This window comes from Podarcis melisellensis, assembly GCF_964234715.1.
Source record: "Podarcis melisellensis genome assembly, chromosome: 5".
NCBI lineage: Eukaryota > Metazoa > Chordata > Lepidosauria > Squamata > Lacertidae > Podarcis > Podarcis melisellensis.
Window position 1 is genome coordinate 24662424 of NC_138537.1, and position 26659 is coordinate 24689082.

Here is a 26659-nt window from a genome sequence, read left to right on the forward strand (position 1 = left end):
TGTATGCTGCATGTGGGTTAAAGCCTCAGCGCCTAGGACTTGCCGATCGAAAGGTCGGGGGTTCGAATCCCTGCGGCGGGGTGCGCTCCCGCTGCTCGGTCCCAGCGCCTGCCAACCTAGCAGTTCGAAAGCACCTCTGGGTGCAAGTAGATAAATAGGGACCGCTTACCAGCGGGAAGGTAAACGGCGTTTCCGTGTGCGGCTCTGGCTCGCCAGAGCAGCGATGTCACGCTGGCCACGTGACCCGGAAGTGTCTCCGGACAGCGCTGGCCGCTGGCCTCTTAAGTGAGATGGGCGCACAACCCCAGAGTCTGTCAAGACTGGCCCGTACGGGCAGGGGTACCTTTACCTTTACCTTATGCTGCATGTACCTTGATGTGGAAAATCATGTTTTCTCTTAGAAGGGCTATGTGCATTCTGTGACTCTGCACCTGGACCTCAAGCTCTTTGGGGAGACATTTAGCATCCTGAGCACCTTGGTTTTAGAAATACATATTAAAAGCAGGCTGTTGATTCATAAGTCTGAAAAGAGAGGCATGACAGCATGTGGTCAATGCCTGGTGAAAATTCAGAAGCCAGGGTGGGAAATGGACTGAGTGGTGGTGTTTTTTTTTCTGTGAGTGGGGCTCCAACACCCTCTATGTCTCCACCTTCACCATGGCTTGTGGACGCAAAATAAGTTGTGCAGTATGAGCAGAATTATCTAGATTTCCAAAAGATGCGCATGCTCCAAAACTTAGCTTTGTTTGGCACAGAATCTAGGTCACCTTGTCTCACAATGCAGACTCTTATATAGGGTTTGCGAAGTCCAATCCAGAGAGTGCAAAAATGCCATTCATAAAACTGCATGCCAGTGTCTTAGTCTCTACCCCCCTCACACATCCCACAGCTCCACCTGTGCAATGAAGACCACAATCCTTAAAAAGCTATGCTTGTTATAAGCCCGATTGAACACCCTGGAAGTTACATCTAAGTAAATGTGTAGGATTTTGCTGTCAGACCACAGTTTGCTATATGCAGGAAGCAGGTGTACTGCAGAAGAGCAACTCCAAGGTGCACACTTGCACACTGATCGGATCCATCCAGTCCTTGATGTGAAAGGTAATATGGCTACAGTCTCTAAAAACCACCTGGTTAAAACTGTTTTGCAATTAATCCAAATGAGTGGCATTGCACCGGCATCGTTTTAACAACCAACCACTGAGGATAGGAAATGGATGCTGAGTGTTTGCTGCCCTACACCTCTCTAGGTATCTGCTCTTAATGGATGGGAGTTTTCTGCATGGCTATTATTCTCCACCCAGAACTCCAGAGGAGAAGGTTTTCTGTGCACGTAGGACAGTGCAGTGTGTTTTTATTTAATACTTTACAGATTTTTGGACCATGGCATGCTCCAAACTGAAAAGCAGTATTTTTGCTGACCTTGTTGGAAGGCTAATGCTGTTTCTGGGAAGTAAACGAAACAGGCAGTTCTTTGTTGGCAAGAGCAGAGAGAGAGAGAGAGAGAGAGAGAGAGAGAGAGACTCTCCCCCCCCCCCCCTTTCACAATGTCGTGACTAAGTCAAAAGTGTAATGTGGCTGGGTTTTGCTTCTGCAGACATGTGTTTTTCATCAGACAGCTCTGCAGGACACTTGACGCTGGCCAGTTCGTAATGAACTATTCTCGGGGTGGGGTGGAGTACCTTTTCTATGGGGGCTAACCCACAACTGTACTTAGACTCTGCCGAGGCCAAAAGAATAAAAACTGCGCCAGCCATTTTAACAAATGCGTCATTGACGTTTTACACCTGTGCTGATGGGTGTCTCCTCCGCCTGTAGCCTCCGCTTTGCGTATATCCAGCAAATAAATCGCCCCTTTCCGCTGCCAAAGGACCATTCTTGCTAATAGTTGTTAACCCTGCTCTGTGGTAAATTTGTACATGAAACTTACGAAGAATATAGCAAGGGCCTGTGTGAGGCCTAGTTGGAAAGTAAGCCTAGCTGAGTTTCCCAGTGGACTGAAGAAAAATCATCTTGCTTCAGTTTACAGTGCAAAAAGAAAACACAGATGGTCACAAATCACACGTTAATCCTGGGACTTAGAGAGGTCAAGGTTGTCTCGTGTGAAGGTGGTTGTGGCCTTGTGATCTCATTTGCGTGCCCTTACTGATAGCACTGAATGCCTTTGAATGCTCAGGTTTATCTTACTTTTTCTTCCTCCACTCCTCCATTGTCCAAGTAGGATTTGAATCCTAAAGCTGGACTTTTTGCAATAAGGAAGGTGATGAGAAAACACACTGGAAAGGGTCCGTACATTGTGCAACTCTCCCTGCGAATCAATGGGAACGAATGCCTGATAAATAGCCAACGTTGTCTGACTTCCCCACAAGCTTTGTGTAAGCAAGTCAGAACGAATGCTAAATAAATAGCTTATCTGGAAGTGGCCCAAGTGAGGTCGCTTTCCAGCTGGTGCCAAATGAGATCACTTCCCTGTTTCTTTTCCTTGCTCATGAGTCAGGGGGCCAGGAAGGTCAGAGGCAGTTAATGCTTCTGAAAACCAGTTGCTGGAAGTCACAGGAAGGAAGGTGCTCTTGTGCTTGGGCCCTGATTGCTGGTTTCCAACCGACACCTGGTTAGCCACTGTGAGAACAGGATGCTGGACAAGATGGGCCACTGTGACTGGCCCGATCCTGCAGGATCTCCTGATGTTCTTAAAATACACTTGAAACTCATGGGGCTTTTGAGCCCCTGTAAGTCTCAAATTGGGTTTAAAGCCATCTGTGCTGCTTGATAGCCAGCAAGAAACAAGGGCAAAAAAGTAGGCAGATTTGCTGAATGCACCAGACTTAGAAAACGCAGCCTTCTTCTCACAGTATGAATGGTGGGTCCTGCCCTGAGGACAGTTTCCACCTCGTAGCCTGCAGAAAGGCAAGGGGAGGACATTGGTAGCCAGCCAGCGAGATGCCCTCCATCATCTATTAACAATTGCCGTGCCGGCTGTGGCTCATGGGAGTTGTAGTTCGACATCTGGAAAGACCATGTTGGATATCCCTGCAGGACACATAGGGCGTCACACAGAATGTATCTGGGCCATTTCATAATAAGGCACACATCTGTGGGTTGTGCGGAAATGTGGCCCTTTTTTAAAAAAGAAGAAGAAGAAGAAGAAGGCTGTTCTCACTGCATGAAGGCCTCAACTGCTCTCTGCTCCTTCCAGGTGGAATGATTATCAGAGGGAACACTTTGTTCATTATTAGCAGCACTGCTTCAGCCAATTGCTCCTGGGGCAATGTCTGAGCTGCTGCAAAAATAGGATACCCAGTGGTAAGATAACTCACGAATGGTTGCTTTCGAGAGGTAATATTTTCATCTCATCTGTCCTCTGAAGTTGATCAGGGTGGCTCATATCAGATGGTCTATCCGGGTTGCAGCTTAGCTGAATTGCACTGGGTGACTTCACACCACTCTCGCATCCCACAGTTCTGTTACTGAAACCAGCCAAATATCCCACACTTTAAGCTAAATTTTAAAACCACGCCGAATCTTTCACAGTAGGCACATAGAGAGGGATCTGCAGCTGTTATAACTGATGTCTCTGATGGCTCTGGAAATTGACCAGCCTAAACTTACCTTTTAACACGAGTGGGTGGGGAATAGTAAGGAATTGCTGACATTACTGAAAAGGAATCGGTATGGCATACCAGCAGTTTGTCAAACGCACCATTCTGCTATTCATGCAGTTTGCATGCTGTAATCGCAGATGGGCAGATTTTCACCGACTGCAACCCAAAGTAAACCTTGTAGAGGCTATTTGGAAGGGAAGGCGCTCTTTGTTCAGATGGTATAGACAAGTTTCTTGGGGGAAAGTTGGCAAGAGTCAGCCACAGAGCTTGTGTTGATTTTCCTTTCTTTTCCTTTTCTTCCTTTTCTTCCTTTGTTATTTGTGAAAGCCCTATAGATTCCGAGTCGCTTCCTCACTCCGCGTTCATTATTGTTTTACCCGCTTTGATATGTCAACTGTAAGAGAGATTAAACAGAAGCATTGAAAAGTTGTCTAGCTTTCTCCAACACACTTAGTTTACCTGTCGCCTGCTGGTATGGACGCCTATGTTTCCATTCTCTGCTTGTTCTCCTTGAACCTCCTAACTCTTGCTGTTCGTTCTGCTTACCGCTACCACCCACCAAGCAAGCCCATCAGCCAGGTGTCTACAAACTCAGTTGCCTGGATTGCTCAGTTGGCTAGAGCGTGATGCTGATAACACCAAGGTTGCAAGTTCAGTCCCTGTATGGGACAGCTGCATATTCCTGCATTGCAGGGGATTGGACTTAGATGGTCCTCAAGATCCCTTCCAACTCTGAAATTCTATGATTGCATTTTGCTGAAGACACACACCCCTACCTACAAGACTGTTGTTCTTATGTCGTGGTTGGATCTATGAGGCAGCTGAGCATGAAAGGGGAGCATGGAGGACCTCAGAAAGAGGGGCATTCCTGAGCTCTGAGAGCAAAATATGTTCAGTTTTTTATTAAACTATTAATTTAGGAGTTCTTGGACATTGTGGATTTTTGACTTGGACATTGTTCGTCAGATTTAATTAACCACTTTGGGGGACTTTCAATTAAAAGACCGAGTCACTTAAGTTTGTGATGATTGTAACACCCAGCTGAAAACTTGTCAGTGACTTTTAATACGGCTTTCACAAAGCATTGGCTTTCAACATGGCTTGAAGTTGCAGTTCAGTTATGAATCCAAAGGGATAGCTTGGGGCAAATCTATTGGCACTGATCCACCAAGTTAAACCATGAAACTCGCTCCCACAGGAGGCAGCGATGGTCTGACCAACCTGGAGGGCTTTAAAGGACAAATTCATGGAGCATAAGGCTATCAATAGCTACTTGCCACAATGGTTATGCTCAGCCTCCATTGTCAGATACAGTGATGCTTCCGAACATCAGTTTCTGGAAACCACAGGAGGAGAACTGTGCTCTTGAGGTCGGGTTCTGCTTGCCATCCCACTGGGATCGGGGTGAGAACAGGATGCTGGGCTAGATGGGCTATTGGCCTGATCCAGGAGACCATTCTTCTGTTCCTATGTTCAGAACAATGCATGGGGAAGTGTCACTCATACAGTAGTAAGGACCTGTCAGTGTCGTTCCATAGCTGCAGATTTTAAAACAGCTGCATTGCTTTCCAGCGTGTTTCTGGGCCCAATTCAAAGTGTTAACACTGGTGTTTAAAAGCCTAGATTAGAAGGGAGGTGTATGCTGAGGACATACCTCTTTGCCTTGGCCTGTAATTTATTTTGGACTGTTTTTGAAGCTGTAATTAATATTCTGTTGAAGGGCAGGTGCTAATAATAATAATAATAATAGTATACAAATAATTTTCTAAACTGTGTTTTCTCCTTAGTAATGAATCACCAGCACCAGCCGCAAATGACACCCAGTACAACTATATCCCAGCAGAACCACCCTACCCCAAACCCTCAAGCCGCCTTATTGAACATGCCGAATGCCTTGACTTCCCAGCAGCAGCAGCAACAGAAGCTGAGGCTTCAGAGGATCCAGATGGAACGAGAGAGGATTCGCATGCGCCAGGAAGAACTCATGCGTCAGGTATTGCTATGTTTTTAGGCACACCCTGTTAGTGCTGTTGGCAGTGGCGTAGCGTGGGTTGTCAGCACCCGGGGCAAGGCAAGTAATTTGCGCCCCCTAACCCGTGGATTTTAGTAGGGGCAGAGAGCTGCGAGTGTGAGCGCCCCCCCCAGATGTTGCGCCCGGTGCGGCCGGCCCCCCCCCTGCACCCCCCACGCTACGCCACTGGCTGTTGGATCTTCGGAAGATTAAAGAGGTCTGAATTCTGCAGAGTTGGGTGAACACTTGCGTTCAAATAACCATGGAGTGTCCTGGTTTGGGTGTTCGCTCCCTCACACAGCGAGGGAGCATGCAGACGTGTTCCTAGCTTCTCCAAATGGCGTATGAACAGACTCAGAGGAAGGGAGGGGGCAGGATGTATATGGGGCACTAATATTCCCATGTGCTTTGCACCTATTGGTGGCTAGTGCCCACATGACCATCATATGGACAGCCTCCCTGTGACAAAGGCTACAAATACTCCCAAGGGCTAGTTCTTAAGTCTGTTTCAGCAGTTTGCGGCCAGCTGTGAAACTGATGTCATTTTACATTTACAGATATCTTAGACTTAATGTCATTAGCAATTATACACTGCCTGGAGACTTTCTTCATCATGTACGTGTTGCACAATTTTGGACTTCACTTATGATATAAGATTTGCCTTTTATAATGCCTCACTGGTGCTTCCTTTACAAGCCTTTACAAGGCTTATTATTATTATTAACTAAACTTGTATATAGCCCTATACCCAGAGGTCTCAGGGTGGTTCACAAGATAAAATCACAACATAAAAACACAAAATACACAATCAAAGGAAGAAAGCATTCTGAACCATTGCAAAGAATGCTTTTCACAAACTGGGGAGTATCTCCCTTTAGAAGATACTGTGTTTTGCCCCAAATATTAATCAGTTTCCCTAGATAACACAATTCACCACTTACTCCAAGGCGCAACGTGGGTAGGAATTAAATATAGTCCAGTTTTATGAAGGCAATTTCGGCACTGGGTGAAAGTTTTCTGCGTATGTTTTTCAGTGCTTTATTTTCCTGCAGTTGCGCAGGTCCATTTCTAAGAATGAACGGATGCCAACTGTAAATACACAGTATTAGATAAGCTTGGCTGTTTCAAAGTTTTTAGCTTCGCTTACTAAATACAAGCAAAATAATAAACATAAGAATTTAGATCGCTCTCTAGGGCAAGGGTAAAGAACTACATCTTCCAGCAACCTGCTAGCATGTCCAGTGCCTAACGATGATTGCAGTTGCAGTTCAGTAACATCTGGAGGGCCAAGCCAAATTATCCTAATTGGCATAGGCAAAACATTCTGGAAAATTTTTCCGATTCATTTTTTTTTAAATTGAAAACCCACATTGCTCCCTGCCTCCTCGCAGGGGCAGTTAACTTGCTCCTCACAGTTAAGCGAACTTGCAAACACATCACACCAATTCCCCATGATGATCTGTCTACACTTTTTTAAAAAAACCAGCTTAGGTTGCTATTCTGTGCTCATTTTCTTAGGAGCTCATCCTAATGAACTCAACAGGGTTTATTTCCGGGTAAATATGCATGGGACTGGGATGCAAAAGATCTAGAATGGGGGTGGGACTGGAATTCTCCTGCCTACAGTGTCCTTTTGCCTTTGGGATTTCTGCCTTAACCCCCTTTGGCTATTCCAGGGTAACATTTGTTTATACTGTATTTAGTAAGGCCGTATCGAATTTCTTGGCAGCAAACAGAGGTATGGTTTCTATTTGTGCAGCGACACCAGTTGGCATGTCGCTTCTGGCGGGTTATTAACGCTCCGTCAGATGTACCAAGGATGCCACTGACCCTATCAGGACATATCAAAGCATGGGCTGCAAAATCCCCCTCCGCCCCTCCCCCGCACAGCCCCATCTTTTTTGCTTTTAAAATAACTAGCCCAAGATATATGTAGCTGTTTATGTCAAATCTCCTTCATCGGAAAGCTGTGTCCATTCAAAGGCCAATAATAGTAAAATGAAATATAAAAATGGATTCCGTTTTATCTTCATTGACATGAATGCAAGCTGGCGCCGTTAGGTTCTTCTGTAGGCAGTTATCCCAGTGGGGCGGCTTTCTCAGTCTTTTTGTTGTTGTTGAGAAGTTAACTGCCCCTGATCAGTTTACACTGAGCCTCTCTTACATTTTGATATAAACGTCTTCTTTGTTTATGAAATGATGCACAAGATGGCAAAAAGGATGCAGAGCATAGTCTCTAACCGGGTACCCTTCATATCAGCGTTTGAAATTCTCCAGGCGCATTTTGTACCTGGCATCCGGCCACTTGCGACCAAGTGAAGGTGCCTGTGTACCAGGATGGCGCCAGACGTCTCCACCATCTGGAGGTGCATGCCTGGGAATCCTTGGGTCTTGACTGTTTTCACACGCTAGGAACGCATCCTGTAGAAGTCTATCAGTTATATTTTATCTGAACAATCAGAATGAATTTCAGGAACCAAAAAGTCGTACCTTGGAAGTCGAACGGAATCTGTTCCAGGAGTCCGTTTGACTTCCAAAACGTTCGGGAACCAAGGCACAGCTTCCAACTGGAAGCCGCAAAAGTCGCAACGGACATTGGGTTCCAAAGAACATTCACAAACCGGAACAATCACTTCCGGGTTTGCGGTGTTTGGGAGCTGAAACGCTCGTCTTGCAAGGTGTTCGAGTTCCGAGGTACGACTGTGTTGAAAAATACAACTTTGGAGCCACCTGCCCCCAAAATGGCAAGTTTTGGTTGCTGTAACCATGGTTTACGGAGCATACAGCTTGGCCCAGAGAGCACCAGGAACTGTTGTTTATGCCTCCCAGAGCCACAGTTTCCAGTGCACTGAACAAGCTACAATACCCAGGATGCTTTGGGGAAAACTGTGTGCTTTAAATGCATGGCACGGATGTGACTTCGGAAGGCTTAGATTATTGGCTCGGCAAGACTGCTTCCAGTAACCCAGCATTGTGTTTCTTTGTTACTCCCTGGTCTGTGCCGCGTTCAGTCGCTTGTTGGATGGAGGCCCTGCTTTTGCACCCTGAAAAATCCTTAGCCGAGCCGTGCAAGACAAGTCACTTGGTCTTGGGAGGACGGAGCTGTTCAAACCTTACAAGCTCTGCCGTGTCGCAGTTGTGCGTGCTAATTTTAATGAGGAGCAGATTTTTTTTTTGCCCCTGCCAGCAGCTTTAAAAAAAGAAATTGTGGTGCAATCCTTGGCCCGCAGCCTTTAATCAGCAGGAACTTTTATGAACTTCCTGTCTGCAGTCTGGGCGGTTCTGATGGTCGACTCAAGGTAGCAGACCCCACCCAGCTGCCTGAATCCTTTACTGTTGCCTTTTCTTTTCATAGAATCGTAGAATTATGCAACCCATTTAAGGGGAGGGAAAATTATGTGTGTTGGGGGTCGGGCGGGCTGGCTGCTAGGCGACTGAAGGGGGGGAAGGGGTTGGGTGAAAGGGAGTGGAATTATTTCTCCTCCAGTACCGAGTCCCCAACTTGACAGCAGCTGCTGTTGCCTGGCTATTTTACAGCAGTCTTGCTCTCCAGAAATTTCCGACACTGCAGCTGCCCTGCCTGGAGAGATACGCCCAGCATCTCTCCGGAGCTGATGGGGTTTCTCCTTCCCCATATCCCGCTTCAGTTTTAGAAGGCTGGGACGATGTTGGTCACTAATCACTTAATTGTTAAACTATGGAATTTGTTTCCACCAAAGAGCAGTGACAGCCCCCAACTTGGATGGCATTAAAAGAGGATCGCACAAATTCACAGAGGAGAAGGGATGTCTGCCAGCCACAGTGGCTATGGTCTACCTCCCCTGTCGGAGACAGTATGCCTCGGAATGCCTGCTGGCTGGGAGTAACAAGTTGGTAGGGCACTGCTGTGCTCAGGTCTTGTTTGCAGGGTTGCCATAGGCATTTGGTTGGCCACTGTGAGAACAGGATGTTGGGACTAGGTGGCCCGCTGACCTGACCTCTCGGGCTCTTCTTATGTGTTCAAGTAGCGTTTCCCAAACTTGGGTCTCCACTGTTTTTTGGACTACAGTTCCCATCATCCCCGACCACTAGTCCTGCTAGCTAAGGGTGATGGGAGTTGTAGTCCAAAAACAAGTTTGGGGAACCCTGTCAGCTAAAGAGGTTTGGTGAGCTGAGAGAACTGCCTTAGTTTCGTCAGTTAGCATGTGATTCATATTTCATGTGCACAGTTGTACAGTGGTACCTCAGGTTAAGTACTTAATTTGTTCTGGAGGTCCATACTTAACCTGAAACTGTTCTTAACCTGAAGCACCACTTTAGCTAATGGGGCCTTCTGCTGCTGCCGCGCCTCCGGAGCACGATTTCTGTTCTCATCCTGAAGCAAAGTTCTTAACCTGAAGCACTATTTCTGGGTTAGCAGAGTCTGTAACCTGAAGCGTATGTAACCTGAAGCGTATGTAACCTGAGGTACCACTGTAACTTAATTTGATTTCTACGCTCCCCCCCCATCTGTTTCGGAAATGAACAGTGTCATCCCATCAACGTCTACCCTGAATTTTAAGACTTGTTCCATGGGGTTTACTCACTAGTAAGTACATTGAGGACAGCAGCCAATATGATCTAAAATGGGCAAACAGGCTTTGAACAGTTTCCTTGATGAAGCTCGCAATGGGAAGACTGTCTGCTTCCTTTGCATGCCAAAGGTCTCAGGTGTGATTCCCAGAATGCCCCCTGCTTGAAGCCCTGGAGAGTCCCTGCCAACCAGTGTGGACAATACTGAGCTCGATGGACCAGTGGTCTGGCTCAGTATAAGGCAGCTTCCTATGTTCCTAGATCATCTTCTCACCATGCAGTCCTAAGTCTGGAGTAAACCAGAAGGACGGCTTTACCACCCAGCCAAAACCCATCAGGGTTTCTAATATTAAAGGACTTTCCCCCTCCCACTAGGAGCAATGCGTCCACCTGCGTCCCTGCCAGTCAGTGTAGACAATACTAAACTAGATGGCCCAATGGTCTAACTCAGTATAAGGCACCTGTTCCTTCCCTCTCTGTTTCTGTGTGTTTAAAGAAATAGGTGTGTGTGTGTGTGTGTGTGTGTGTGTGTGTGTGTAGAGACAGTGAACACTTGAGCATGCTGCAGCCCCTTTGAAGCATTTACAATGTTTTGGCAGCCTCTACAGAAACTGCCGAAAGAGCAGGTCTCCAGCTGCTGCTGCAATGGGAGGCATTTAAATGCTGCAGCAACATCACACAGCTGCCTTGATCTCCCCTTTCTGTGTTTTTTCCCTTGACTCCTCTCCTCTTTGCTTTCTGGAAGATGGTTGTACTCACAGCACCACCACCAAAGAGAACAGACTGCAACGGCTGCCAAAGGTCATTTTTTTAAGAAAAAGAAAAGAAGGTGTCAATGATTGAGCATGTCATGATTGGCCCGCAGGAGGGACTCCTTTTGCCAGATGACTTGCTGCTCTCCCAGAAGTGTCATGTCTGGTTCTGTGTGCTCACAGACCTGTCATCCGCTTGGCACTGCCGTAGCAGACCCGAAACACCCCTCATTAAAGTCTTCTTTTGCTGCAAAGCAGGGGTGAAGAAGGCCATTCCCTTCCAGAATAGGAGGTGGGACACATTCCTGCAGTGCAAAAGAGGGTGGAGGAATGAACTTGAGTTCTACCTTCTGTACAGTAGGCTAGTTTCTTTTCTCTCAATCTCTCCCTCTCTCTCTCTCCTGAATCAGACCAGGCGTACAGTCCACACAGGCAGAGAAACACTCACGAAGACTTGAGGTTTTCCCATACGTGCTGTAAACTCTGACGTTGACTAGCCCTACCATGAGGCAGAGTGAGGCCTTGCATTTTAAAGCAGCGTCATACTACCGCAACTTCCCCCAAAGAATCCAGGGGTCTCCTAACAACACTCCGCACCCTTAACAAAAGCCACTCTGTGACTGGGAATTTCGAAGCCTGGTCACTTGAATCCTAGTCTAACACGCTAACTCACCCTTCTCCCAACAAGATGCTTTGGACTACAACTCCCACAGTCCCTCACTGTTGGTTGCGTTTGCTCAGGCTGATGGGAGTTGGAGTCCAGCAACCTCTGGAATGACAAAAGTTGCCCTGTGGCCAGAGTTCTTCGACCTTGGCTCCCCAGATGTTGCTGGACTAGTCCAACAACATCTGGAGGCAGAAGATTGAAGGATGCTATTATAGGCAAGGCTTTCGGCCTAGTTGAAGAGTGCCCCAAAGCTTCCACTGCTTGTATTACAGAAGGTACCTGAGCTTTATAGCCATGGGGGTGGGCAACCTGTGGCCCATGACCTAATTCCATGGGGGGGGTGAGGAGGGGGGAAAGGTTAGCAGAGATAGGGGGGGGCCTGCCCTATTTTCTCCTCTGGCCCCACCCATCTCCGGCATGTGCCCACCCCCTGAAACATCACTGCCTGACAGAATGCGGCCACTGGCAGGGAAAAAGGTTTCCCACCCTTACTTTAAATGGGGAGCACGTAATAAGGAAGTCTGCCAGCTGAAATTTAGGTGGCAGCCTTTGAAGATCATTGTGTGAAGCAGCCCCAGGCAAGCAGATTAGCCTTGCCAGCGATGCAAGCGAGTAACCCAGCCCTACACCACATTCCACGTGTTCAGTTGAAAATTATTTGTGTGTTCTCCTATTTTGCAAATCTGCACAATGGAGGCAACAGCCCTGCTCATAGATCCTAGGCCACAGCTTCCCCAAGAGCTCCTGAGAAGCGCAAAGGAAGGGAAAGTCAATGTGTGTGTTGAGGGTGAGGGGGGGAGAGACATTGGCTGGCTTCAGTTTTTCCCCATATCGTGATTTTTGCCAGTCCCTGCTCTTGTGATTCGCTGCCCACTGCAAGGAGGCAGGGGAGAACTGAACTGGTAGAGTTAACAGGAGCTGCAGGTATCGAGAGAAGCATTGGCTGGCTTCACGTTTTTTCCCACATTGCAATTTTTGCATAGCGCGCACACACACACACACACATCATGATTCGCAATATATTGCCAAGTCAAAAAATATGAAACCAATATCATGATATGGACTTCAAACCAGTTTGGATAATATATCGCCTAGTCCCCTTCAATTAAAACACAAGCACTTATTGACATACATTAAGTGATTTTGGTGAAAGCATAAAAACAACAGGTTTCTCTGAAGTCTCAAAGGCACAGTTTGAATTTAGCCATCCGAGAGGAGGGTGCCACATGTACCGCGTCAGCACCCCAAACTAGGTTTGGTTCCCATTTGCATTCCAGAAGCAGCGTCATTAGATTTCCAGGGTGAGAAGTAATTTAATCTGCTAAGCTGGACAACAGGAAATAGCCAGTGATATTATATTTCATATACATACTGTGATACTTTCTGCCACTTCATTAGGTGTAGTACACACAGCAGGTTTGAGCAAATGTGAGCCGTCTGATATTCCTTTGTGCTGGGAGAGAAGAAGGGGGAAGTGGGTTTTAATTGTTTGATAGTTACCTTGTCCTGAAGTGGCAAAGAGCTTGAATGTAAAGGTGCAGAGACACATGTAACTGCCCCCCCCCTATGGCAGGTTTTGTGTTATTTCATGACTGTTGCTGCTGTTAGTCAACGGGTGCAAGCGTAAGATTATAATGGAGTGAAGCAATAACAAATATTCAATTGCCCACATTCCCATCATACATTCACAGGGAACTCTGGGAATTATGAGTTTATGCAGGAGAAATTCCCAGTGGATTATGCCCACAGACAAACTTGCAGACCTGTAAACTTAGAATTGCAATGTGCTATATTTTTTAACTTTTCATATTTTTTTGCTACAATCTGTAGTTGGATCAATATGCAATCAGTTGTGTAGACGACTCTCAAAAGAAATAGGGATTCTCTGCTGTTTCCTATTACAGTGGTACCTCGGGTTACATACGCTTCAGGTTACAGACTCCGCTAACCTAGAAATATTACCTCAGGTTAAGAACTTTGCTTCAGGATGAGAACAGAAATCGTGCTGCTGCGGCGCAGCAGCAGCAGGAGGCCCCATTAGCTAAAGTGGTGCTTCAGGTTAAGAACAGTTTCAGGTTAAGAACGGACCTCTGGAACGAATTAAGTACTTAACCTGAGATACCACTGTAATAGAAGTTCCTTTTGTATTTTTCCTTAGGGAATAAAAGTACAAATGGGAACACGCCCTGTGTCATCATCTTTCCCCCCACTTGGTGTCACTGTCACATTACAAAAAACAACAACAACACAGACATTCCTGGCATTCTGTCATGTACTTCCTGTATAGAAGTTTTGCATGCTTACTTCCTCCTTAGTCAGTTATTATATTCCGAATAAAGGAAAGGAAACAAGGTGTGCTGCTGCACATTAACTGTAGGTCATCCTGGCACAAATTGTACCCACTTGCTAGTTCCTGGGTATGAGCGGCAAACTCCATGTATTGAATCAATTGATGCATGCATGCTGTCTTAACTTTCGTATCATGGGCTTCCTGCATTGTCTTACATCACTGCAAATCAGCAGTCGCTCCAGGAAATAATGATGCACCTACTGAGATCAGTATGTGGACATTTTTTAAATGCTTCTTTGGGACTGCCTGTTGAGAAGCTTATGTGTGTTAGTGAAATTCTCCAATGTAATGAATCACCTCTTTCCCCAAGCCCTCTGCCTTCCTTTTCTAGTCTGTGAAATAACAGAGGGTATTTGTTTCCAGCAAAAGGGGCCAGGGTTTGGAAAAGAAATTGGGCAGATCCAGCAATCCTACCTCATTTTGTTGTTGCATGTTTGTTTGTTGTTATTAATTTGATTTATTACCCGCCTTTTGCCACACCGTCCCAGGGAAGGTCACAACGATTTAAAATGCAACATTAAACACAGTTTATGTGGGAGTAAGGCCCATTGAATTCAGTGGGCCCATTAAATTCAGTTAGGATCTCCACTTAAAATATTTGCAACGCCTTGTAACATTTGTGATCTGCAGGCCATTAGTAAGTCACGGCAATTTTGTGTCTATGCATGTGTATGCCTTGTACACCTGAGTGGTCGTTCCCATACTCCCCCATTCCCCATGGATCACTTGGAACATTTCTAATGGGCTGCTTACTGGTTTTGGGGTTTTTTTTTGCCTGTTGTAGCAATTGCAAGGTGCAGTGCTAGATCCTGTATGATTTTAAATGGTGCTTTTGCAAACAATGCCGCTGAACACCTGAAAGAAGTTTGTGGACCACTGGTGATCCACGGCCCACCTGCGCTAGAGCTAAGGTGCCTTGGTTCCTGACTTAGACATTTTGTCATCTAGAGGTTGGAGATGTGGGGCAAGCCGAACCCTACAGAATTCTATGGCACATATGTGTCTGCCAGCAGTTTTTTTATTTGTTTAAAGACATGCACAAAATGTCTCCCCAAAGCAAACCAGACCATGCTGCAGGAAATAGGCACCATCCCTGGTAAATAGGGACTCGTACCTCTAGAAACCTGTTTTCCAGGCCCCCCCGGCCCCAGCACTGACAGTTATGTATTCATTTTCTACTTTAGGAAGCTGATTTGTACAGACAACTTCCCATGGAGTCTGAGAACATGGCTCCAGTTCAGACTGCTGTGAGCACACCTCCTAACATGACACAAGACATGAGGTCTGTTACAAATAATGGTTCGGATCCCTTCCTGAACAGGCAAGTACACTGTTTGCTCACAAACATTTTTTATGTTCTGCAGTGTAGGCCGCATTTGAAATTCTCAAACCTGCTAAGGCATGTGATTTCTTAGCAAAAGCATTTAGCTTTTCGGGTTGTAGTCTGAGACAGAAGCCACCAGCTTTGCTTGTAAGATGCAAACACTTTAATAAAGCAGGTGTTTGATCCTTCTGATCCAGTTCCCACGTCACATTAAGCCATAGTTAAAAGCAAACCATGGTTTAATGTGGCAGTGCAGTGTGCTCATGCTCAGTGCTGAAAAGTTCTCACTCTGATCCTTCCCTGCTCCTGTTGCAGCCACACCACTGAGAAGCAAGCCAGAGTCTGGCTTGTCATGACGTTCAAACTTGGGTTTCTGGTCTGTTCTTCTCCAAACAAATCACAAGCAGTAGCTAAGGTTTGTTCTTGGCTTAGTGATTAAGGTTTGTTTGGAAATATACAAACCATGAGCCACCGTTTTGGCATCACAACATGCTAGGCTGACTTTTTCCCCAGCAGCAAGGGGGGAGTGGAGCGGGATCTTTTCAGCAGGGTCTATAAGCATGCTGCATATTCACAATAAACCATAGTTTACTTTTAACTATGGTTTAACGTTAGATACAAACCAGGCCTCTATGACCAATTCTGATCTTACTGTGTATGACTCACACCTTATAAATGTATATCAGCCGTAACCTGGACAAAGATCCTTGTGATTTGGGAACATTCCAGTGTGACAGGACAGGACTGGCATCCATTCTGAGGACAGCTTTGGCGTAACTAGGGAGCATGTACATCGTATTAAGAACCTTGGCTGGTCCTAATAAGTTTGCTGGAAACTTAGCTTTAGCAGACCAACATGGCAGACCAACAGTTGGCATCATTTCGTATTTGTGGAGGTGTGATTCCCTAGCATGGAGATCATTGCTATTGACTCCCAGTTAAAGTACTGGGTGTGGCGTGCTCCCCCCCCCCAAAAAAAAAGCCTTTGTTGCTGCCAAGAGGAGAATGGCTGGGAACAGATTTGGTTACTTGCAAATCACCATGCACTTCCGCTTGCAATGCCTACTTACTCGGCGCATAAGCTTTCTCCCAAGAACCTGGCTATTGATGAATTTGGAATTCTTGGCAAAGAGTGGGAGGGGGAGGGCAGATGGGAAAGAGGGAGCCTGGCCAGAGCAATTGGGACAGTGCAGGTATGGAGAGTGAGCTGTGCAGTGCACAAAGTACAGTATATGAATATATGAAGCTTCCTTATGCCAGGTCAGAATATATGTCCATCTGGCCCAGAATGGCCTACTGCAGAGATGGGGATCTCCTGTGGCACTCCAGACATTGTTGGGCTGCCTCTCCCATCATCCCTGACCATCATCCCTGACCTTTGACCGTGCTGGCAAAGGCTGATGAGAGCCGGGAATGAGAGAAATTACAGGGATCAGACCTGGAACCCTTTGCATGCAAAGCACCGAATTATGATGCTTCTCCTTAATGCATACTTACAGTAGCTCCGTTTGGCTTCTGAGCTCTCGCCATGTTCTGCCCACCTGCCTAAACCACAGGGGTTAGAAGGTTTGCTTTTATCGCCCTATTCTGCGCTAGGTAGCAGATTTTAGGCTGGTGAGCTGGAACCCACAAACAAATGGGAGTACATTCAGGCCTATCTAGGGCATTCAGGCCTAGCTGCAGGAACAACTGTCCTTCCCTAAAGCCATTCTGGTGACATATATCTGATGAGCACATCCTTGACCGAGGTTTCTTCATGTTTCGATTCATAGTGGGCCATACCATTCCAGGGAGCAGAGCACAGACAGTGGCCTAGGCTTAGGATGTTACAGCATACCAACTACACCTGAAGACTACCTCAGCAATGTAGATGAGATGGACACAGGTAGGAATGAGAAGCATTTTGATTTTTTGGGGGGAAAATATACTTCTTAGCAACACCCTAAGAGATCCGCTTGACTGTCAATGTTACTTTTGCATTTGCGCAGAGCACATGCTTTCGTGTGGGCACAAGAAGACGGGTTCAGGGGTTCAAATTTTCCTATACATTATTGGTGGGGGAGAGGTAGGGAGGCCCTTAATAAAACCCACAAGTGTCCCTCCTTGACTCCCTCCAGTTTTAACCAAACCATAGCTCCCTACACCCTTCTAAAACTGAGAGCAAAGGGGCCCATTGCAAAGGTGAAGGAACCGTATTCTGACCCCCCCACCTGTAATTTGAGCTATCAGTCCTTCCATTAACCCCTTGGCATGGGTGGGGCTGGCACTGGCGACACAGGAGTGCAGAACAGGTACTCTGCACATGATCAGAGGTGCTCTCTTCTCCAGCTGGTCATTTACATGAGAGAACCCGATTCCATGTTCAACAAGAACTTCTGAAACAGATTTGAGGGTTTGCCTCTGGAAGGTATTCTCCGGCCTACTAGAAATCAAAAGTTGTGATGGTCTTATGGAAATGTGATCCCCGACGGGTCTTCACAGATACCGACACAGGGAAACCTCTGTCCTGTAACTACATTTGGTGTTTGTGAGAAGTGAAGTGTGGTTTTGCCATCCAAGCACTGATTAGGGTGTGAGCTATATCGTTTTGAAAGTTGAGCCCCACCAAATATTTCATCATCATCATTATTATTATTACATTGCCACTCCACCTTTTCTCCAAAGAGCTCAAGGTGACATACATGGTTCTCCCACTCCCCATTTTATCCTCACAACAACCTTGTGAGGTAGGTTGAGCTACATGATCACCTAGTGAGCTTCATGGCTGAGTAGGGATTTGAGCAGAGGTCTCCCAGGTCGAACACTGTGACCACTAAGCCACACTAAAGTACCCAGGGCGTCTGGATGGAAGCTGAAAGAGCAACAAAGTCTACCAGTAGCTAACAGCGGCTGATTTGCTATCAAAGGCCGAATAATTTCCTGGTTAAGAAGCCCCCAACCTCACTGATTCCTTCTCTTCTTTTGCAGGAGATAATGTAGCACAGACTCCCCTGAATATCAACCCACCACAGACCCGTTTCCCCGACTTCCTTGACTGTCTTCCAGGAACAAACGTTGACCTTGGGACATTGGAATCTGAAGACCTGATCCCCATCCTCAACGATGTAGAATCGGTCCTCAACAAAAACGAGCCCTTTCTCACCTGGCTGTAACTGATAGTGCAACGTTTTCTTTTCCTCCTAGCAAAACAAAAAATAAGGGCGGAGCATCCTCAAGCCTCTCAGTTAGCCATTCTTGGTGCCTTACCGACGTCTGCGAGACCCTTTTAATCAGTGAATCTCGGTCTAGATTTCACTGACAGTAACTTAAGTATGATATATAGTAGAACTGCTTATATACACATCTATAACTTTTCCTCTTTAGTTACATATGAGCGGTTCTCTTTGTCTTTTGGTGCATAGCTGAACTTAACAGCCATCAGTTACACACAACAAAGTTTAGCAAATAGTAAGAAACGAAAATAAATCTGACCAGAAGAAGCTTTAGATTGTAAGAAGGCAGCTTAGTTCCAAAAATCCCGCACGTTATCAGGTTGAGTGCAGTTCTACAGCTGTATTTATGACAATAGTACCAAATGCTTCTCATCTTATATGACTTGAGCTTTAAAAATCATTGCATTTTTAAAAGTGAACTTGTGCTGTATGGAAAACAGATTTTTTTTAAAAAAAATCCTAATCAGCCACAAGGCTCCAGATCCAGATTTTTTGCAAATACACAAACAGTACTATTTGCATTTCCTCCCCACCTCACCCCCCACAATATATTATTGAATGGTTTGTAGGTGAAATGTTCTAATTACAATTTTATTTTTACACTACTACAATATTGTAAAATAGACCAGTTTGGTACTAATTGCTGCCATTTTATATATACACACGCACAGACATATATATATATATATATAAAACACTAAAAATGTGATTATGAAAGTGTTCCCCCCCTAAGAAGTACACTTTACATGTAGCTGCTTAATATTCACTACAATTCTGCAACAGAACATGGTTTTCTTGCAGCTTTTAGTCTGCACAAAGCGGACACTCAACAGAACACCTTCCCCCTCCCCCTCCAAAATTCAGGATAAAAATACAGCACAAGTTTGACACTTCTGAATGCAGTAAGAATTAATTTTGTAAAGCCTCATTATCTTCTCATTATTTTTAGTAATTATTTTGTCGTTGAAATTTTAAAGAAGCTAGAAACAGGAGTCTCACATTATCATGTAGGTGATAAGCCAGCATCTATTTGTCAGCCTGGCAAAGTTGCTGAGGATTCTTTATCCAATTGCTTTTTTTTTTTATTCTTGACTTAATGGGACACAAGGCACTATACATGTTGTACTCCATACCTATAATATTCATATATAGGGTTGCTTTATTAAAAACAGCTTGATATGTGGGACTGAGAATGCATCAAGGACTTCAATCTCCACTTCCCCTGAAATGCAAATGACGTCCTGAGATCCTTAAGTATTTTTAACTGATATTATTTATAATTATGAATTTTAAGCTTTTTTATATTGAAAAAATTCATCTTTTTATAGAAGGCATTATAATTTGTGCAAGCCTCTTAATACACAATGGGCAGGGCAAGCAAGAGGCATAGCACTTTGCTGTGCATTAGTTTTAAGAGTAAGAAACCATTGCTGTAGCGTACCAGCCTTTGCCAACTCATGCTGGCTGAGGCCGATGGGAATTCTAGTCTAAAACACCTGGCGGGCACCAGCTTGGCGAAGGGATGCTATAGCACAGTGTTGGACAGTGGATGGGTCCCCTCTGCCCACCTCTCTCTTTGGACTAGTTGAAGAAAAAAGGCAGGTGAAGTGGGTGGGGAGGTTGAAGTCGTCAGAATTTGGGCTTGAAAGGAGAATGGTTGTAACAGGAAATAGCAGTGCTGGAGTGTTTAGAAGTGCAGGTCGGGGAAACTGACTATATGTGGAACCACCACTGATCAAATCAATACCTGTGAATACTACCTTATGGGAGAATTGTTGCTTGAAGGTAGCTGATCTGACAGCACCAGGCTTGTTAGGTTTATTCTTACTATTATTATTATAAATATTTTAAGATGTGGATGATGAAAGGTAAAAATCTCATTATTTGACTCATAGAGCCAGGGTGGGTGAGAAGACAGGTAGAAAGCTAGGCATTTGTGAGTTCCGTTCATTTTAGCAGATTGTTGCACCCACAGAGTATCTTTTCAGTTAATGGGCATTCCCTGTGCCCTTCTCTTAAAGGGCTTTCCTCTCCTTGGCTGGCTTACCATATATAGTTGGTTATTAACAAAGTAGAAAGCACATCTTCAAACAGTGACCCTGGGTTTTCCTATTATTTATAGATATCGGCCATAAAATGCAAATCAGGCAGTCCTAAGGTGTTTATTCTCTTAGTATTTTTGGGGGGGGGGCTGAAAATGCTCAGAAAGCAGACAATATCCAGGGCCAGCTCCAAATCTTATGTACATCATTGTTCTCCAGTTAGGGGCTTTGTGCTCGCTTACAATATGTGAAAACAACCCCATGGTTCCCTGCTGCATCCAAGATAAGATCTGGCCATACTTGGACGATCATATCTGAGATTTGAGGCTTGAATGAAGAGGGGCTGGCTTATCCGTGGGGTGGGGATCTGACCACATAAGTTTAGACTTGAAAGACCAGCTCCAAATTTTCATTGGCCATAGGAAAAGGGGAAAGGACGTCACGTGCCGGTTTGTACATCCAAAATACCCACCAACGATTCGTTTCTGGGAGTACAAGCTATGGAAATCCCCTTCGCTCATTTCCCAGCAAGTGTTCACATCTGTATAAAGCGGGGGTCAGGTTAGAGAAGGAACTTGGTGGCAGAGGAGGTGCTCAAGAAATTCCGGGTCAGAGGTTGCAACAGCAAGGATAATTAATGTATTGCCTTGTGCCAAGGACACCATCCCAAAGATTATAAGGGAGGCAAAATTCAGGACAAGTGGTGCCATTTCTAGAACAAACCTCATTTAAAAGCAGTATATCCTGTGTGTGAACCACACGGTATGCACCAAGGTCTTTCCCATTCATTTCTGTGGAAGGGACATCTCTATGCCTGCATCCCTTTGACCCAGCAGAGCGAACTCCTCCATAGAAGTCAATGGGGATGTTCATTTTATTATTGGAGCACCTCCAGATCTTTGGACGGGGGGCTGTGAACATGGGAAAACCTGGGAGAAAGTAATTATGCTGTTCTTTGCTCCACTTCCCTCTTGTCTGAAGCAGGTTAAAGTGAAGAGGGGCACATTTTGATTAGGAAAGTATGCTTGGTTTAAGTTTGCAGTTCTAAGCACACTTACCTGGAAGCAAGTCCTGTGGAAGTCAGTGGGGCTTATTTACTTTCCAGTAGACACGCTTAGGATTGTAGAATAAGGAGTATCTCCACTGGAGAGTTTAGAGCAACCTTCTCCATCCTCGGGGCTGTCAGATGTTTGCTCCAGTCATCCCTGAGCCTCAGCCAGGCTGGCTGAGGCTGATGGGAGCTGGAGTCCTGCCATGTCTGGAGGCCACTACTGGGTGGGGGAGTCTCATTCAGAGCTATACTGTGAGAGCTAAGAATCAAGCCTGAGAGGGGGACCTTCTGGGCTTCTACAATCTCTGGTTTCCTGTGGCTGTGATTTAAAAAGGCAGTGTGTGTTATGCTATGGTGAAAGCTGCAGTTAAAACATTAACTACTATTGTAAAACAACTGCCAGAAACTTGTTTTTTTAAAAAAATAAGTAATGAACCAAACGATAGTGAAGATTTTGAGGGGGGTGTTGTTCTAATATTCAGAGAAGTGTGTGTGTGTGTTTTAGGGATGGGGGAGAGAACGGGGGCTTTCATTGAAGCCCTCTTTTCAAATACTTTTTTTTTTAACTTTAAAAAAGGCTTGCAGACACAGGCAGCCTTGTTTCTAATGGAATCTATTGTTAATTATTTGACAAAACGTTGACATGTGACTTTTGGCTTGTGAAACCCAATTTTAATTTTTTTACACTACACTACTTGTATCGACAATGAACGGATATGCGAGTGGCACCGAGTCGATCAGAAAGGTTGAGTGACTTCATATGTAAATGCTGATTTATATGCAAATGGTGAGGTGCTGATTACTTGTCACCCAGTTGTGCTGTTAAACAGTGGTTTTCAAACAGCGCTAAAGGGAAGCCTGGGGTACCTTTCAGGAGCTCCTCAATGAGACCATAAGTAATGGTGGATGACCCAGCATGAAAGAGAGAAGATCTGCCACCTTGCGTGTAGAGCCAGCGCAGCGTAGAGGTTAGAGTGTTGGACTGGGACTCGGGAGACCAAGGTTCAAACCCCCACTCAGCCATAAGAACTGAAGAATTGTCCTACTGGATCAGTCCAGTTGACCATGTTGTCCAGGAAGCTGTTTTCACAGTGGCCAACCAGATGTCCACAGGAAAGCAAACTCTTGACAGCAACAGTACTCTCCCTTCCAGCCATTTCCAGCAACTGGTATTCGGAGGCAGAACATTGGGGTTTGTAGCCACTGATAGTTTTATCCATGAATTTGCCTAAATTTTTAAAGCCATCCAAGTTGATGGACATCACTGCCTCATGTGGGAGCGGATTTCATAGTTTTAACTTTCTCTTATCTTTCAACATTCATCTTCGTTGTATGTCCACAAATTCTAGTGTTAGGAGACAGGGAGAAACACTTGACGCCATCTACTTTCTCCATGCTGTGCACTTCTATCATGTCGCCTCTTACTTGCAAATTAAAAAGTCTCTAATGCTGTAACCTTTCCTGGTGGGCTCTTGCTCCATCATCTTGATCGTACCGGCTGCCGTTTTCTGAACTTTTTCCAAGTCTTTCGAACTTTTCCCAACCTTTTTGAGGTAGCAGCATTATTATAATGGCAGGTTTCATTTCATTTCCTATTGACCTATTGGCATGGAATTTGCTTTCTTCACAGCTGCCACACACTGGGTCAACATTTTCATGGAGCTATCCACTATGAATCCATAGTCCTGCTCCAGTACAGACCCTATGAGTACATATGTGAAATTAATACGTTTTTGTGCCTTTCCACTTGTTTACATTGAATTGCATTTGACATCTTACCACGGAGGAGAAGGAGTTTGGATTTGATATCCTACCTTATCACTACCTGAAGGAGTCTCAAAGCGGCTCACAATCTCCTTTCCCTTCCTCCCCCACAACAAACACTCAATGAGGTGAGTGGGGCTGAGAGAAATGTGACTGGCCCAAGGTCACCCAGCAGCTGCATGTGGAGGAGCGGGGACGCGAACCCAGTTCACCAGATTACGAGTCTACCGCTCTTAACCACTACACCACACTGGTGTGGAGTGGTCCTTTTGGAGTTCTTCACACACACACCCTTTTTTGTTTGTTTCTTTTAACCACCCTGAACACTTAAATATCATCAGCAAACTAGGCCATCTCACTTGCTCACTCCTAACTCTAGATTGTATATGGTCTTTGGAGGACCCCACTTCCTACATCCTTCCATATGGAAAACTTATCCATCTATTCTTTCTCCCTGCTTCATAAGAACTTAATAATAGCCATCTGGATCAGGTCAGTGGCCCATCTAGTCCAGCATCCTGTTCTCACAGTGGCCGACCAGATGCCTATGAGAAACCAGGGAGTAGAACGAGAGCCTTCTCATTTCCTGTGGTTTCTGACAACTGGTATTCAGAAGCACTGAAGCCTCTGACTGTGCAGATAGAAAGCCCAGACATCATGGCTAGTAGCTTCCTGTTACTTAACCAATTCCTGATCCACAAGGAGATTTTGCCTCTTATTCCTTGACTGCTAAGCTTGCTCAGGAGTCTTTGGTGAGCTGTGAAGCACCAGGGGTGGCCTTGAGCCAGCCTAACCTACATCTCAGGGTCATTATGAGGGAAGCTTCTTGAAAGACAACTGGGATGGAAGGGTAGCCAAAAATTAACCCTCCGTTTCCCTCCCCCTGTAACAGAGGAGTATTGAATGAGTTTTAGGGTTCGTTCTCAGGTCATGTTAAGTGGCAATGAGGTCCAGCAGGCCTAGTCTGTGCCCTGTGTTCACTGAGTTTACACCCTAGAATGTTCCCCCAAAATCCTCTGCAGCAACTAGGGGTTATGTAGCAGGTTTGCCAGAGTCCCTCAGCCAACGAGAAAAAAAAAGGATTCCCTAAAGGCAGAAGTTTGAAAACCGCTGTACTAGAAGGTAACTATTGGGAAAGAAGGCTTCATGAAAACAAATGCGGGTTTTTGTGTTGTTTTTTTAAGAGTTGGGTGGGAGGGACTAGTCTCTGTTTTCAGTAAGGGAAATGGGTGATGAAACACATGTTTCGGTTTTCTTAATACACTACATCCATGTTATGTGCTAATACTTTAATACTTTTTTATTTTATTTACATCAGTTTGTTATGCTATATGCCATCTTGTGTGAGCATTTGTTTTTCAATGTAGAATGATTTGCATACATAGCGTATGCTTCAAAATTCAATCAGATCAAACGGTTGTATCCAGAGTTTGGTTCTGGTTTTTCTTTTTTTAAAAAAAAATATTTCTTTTAATATTGTACAAGAAAAAAATAAAATAAAATAGAAATGGATTTAAACTTCCAATCTATGTACTTGTTGATGTAATGGCGTCCAGTCACTCTTGGGGATGGGGGTAGAACTTCATAAGAAACTCCCTTCTATCAAATCAGACCATTGGCCCATTTATCTTGGTATTGCCTTACACTGACCGGCAGCTGCTGCTATCTATTGCTACAGGCAGGTGTATTGCTTAACTACCTAGCGATGCCTACCAGAGAGGTCCGGCATGCAAAGCCAACGAGGTCCAGTCCTTCCTTTCTCTAATTGAGCTTGTATATTGTGACTAGAAAGAAAACGAAGATAATGGTTCTTTCATTTGGCATGAAGCTAGGTCTGTTACCTCTGTTTTAGCAACGAGAGGATGACGATTAAAACAATCGTCCGAAGTTTCTCCTGGCAGAGAGATGCAGAGGGGGAAAGCATATAATTAATTTGTACGCGACGGGGTGCCATTATAAAGGCACAGAAAATGGGAATGGGAGAGAAGAGTTGGCAGCCTAATATGTACTTGAAGAACTTGTTCATACTATTTTCTGTTTCCCTAATACATCAAGACATGCCTGGAGATGGCTTTGTTCAAGCTGGAACGACTCCTGTGCTCTCTCAACAAGGTACGTTCCCAGGGGTAGAACACTCAGGAAAGCGAAAAGCACCAGAAGATGCTGCCAAGCTAAAACTGACTTCATTTTTATTTATGGGGCCAAGTCACAAGAGGGCAGTACATTTCTTCCTTCCCAGCTGTATTGCAATTAAATGTTCGAAATGTGGCATTTCTGAGATCATTATTCCTCAGATGATATTTCTGGGAGCATTTCGGTGACTCTAGGTTATTTGCCTCGTGGCACTGCTGTTGTAAATGGTTTTGCTAGCTGCCTTTGCGATTTGAGAACTTGACAGAAGTCTCTGACTACAGTTCTTAACCACGCAAAGAAAACCTGGGGGGATCTGCTTTTGAAGGGAATGGGCTTTCACCTTCCTGTTCAGGTCTGTTTCTGTGCTTTGCTTGCCAACTTGGATAGCTGTCCGAATAACACAGATGCTGGAACAGATTGAAAAATGGGTTGCTTCTCCCCATTCTTCTGTAGAAGATGTTGGATATTCACGCTTGAGCCCTAGACAAGGAGGATGGGCTTTCTCAAGATATCAGATCTCTGTGGTCCACTTTGATGTTAGACTGAGCAATCCTGTGTTGGGGGGATGTGCGTGAAGTGGCAGAGAGTCCCATTACTGCCAAATCTATGCTGCCATGCACTAGTCATTGCAAGAATATTGTGTGTGTGTGTGTGTGGTCCCAGGAAAAGGTCTAGCAGATATTTGTTTTAAACACTACACCCCCAATGAAACCAGTGTGAGGAAAGTAACTATCCCAGCTCTGGTTAGGCATAGATGGTGGGTTCAGCACTGGAGCCTTTTGAGTGAATGAAGGGGTTTCAGATCCAGCAAGGCCACCTCCAATCTACTCCAAGATCAGCCAGTTTTGGGGACCTACCATGGAGAGAAACAGAGCTGGCAATAAATCTGTATTGAACTTTCCATGCTCAGTGAGCCTGTGGTGTCAACAAAATTAGGGACCCAGGAACAGAGGCAGCTGCCTTACACTGATTCAGATCATTGGACCAGCTAGTTCTGTATTGTCTACACTGACAAATTTGAATGGAAAACCAGGGTTGATGGAACTTCAGGCTCAAAGTCATCATCCCATGAAGACACTGGGTCTTGCAAGTAAACATGCATAGGTATGGGGTGCTCTCAGAAAGATGGATACCGAATGTCAGTGAAAAAGAAACCCGAGTCGCAACATTCAGAACACACACAAAGTTTATACCGAAAAA

The 26659-nt window shown here is 45.2% G+C and overlaps 1 protein-coding gene and 1 long non-coding RNA gene across 2 annotated transcripts in view; both read left to right on the forward strand.

Moving 5' to 3' along the window:
- Window positions 1–24851, forward strand: part of LOC309369976 — a 260636-nt gene extending 235785 nt beyond the window's left edge. Inside the window, exon 2 of the long non-coding RNA XR_014168297.1 lies at window positions 23490–24851. This is a non-coding gene — a long non-coding RNA (uncharacterized lncRNA). The remainder of the gene's footprint in view (window positions 1–23489) is intronic.
- The window catches only part of WWTR1 (WW domain containing transcription regulator 1), an 89221-nt gene extending 64370 nt beyond the window's left edge, over window positions 1–24851 (forward strand). The window contains exons 3-6 of the mRNA XM_081911279.1: window positions 5390–5595; window positions 15118–15254; window positions 17030–17142; window positions 18225–24851. Of these exons, the coding sequence (XP_081767405.1) occupies window positions 5390–5595; window positions 15118–15254; window positions 17030–17142; window positions 18225–18409 (641 nt within the window). The 3' untranslated portion in view covers window positions 18410–24851. The remainder of the gene's footprint in view (window positions 1–5389; window positions 5596–15117; window positions 15255–17029; window positions 17143–18224) is intronic.
- Window positions 24852–26659: the final 1808 nt, after the last annotated feature.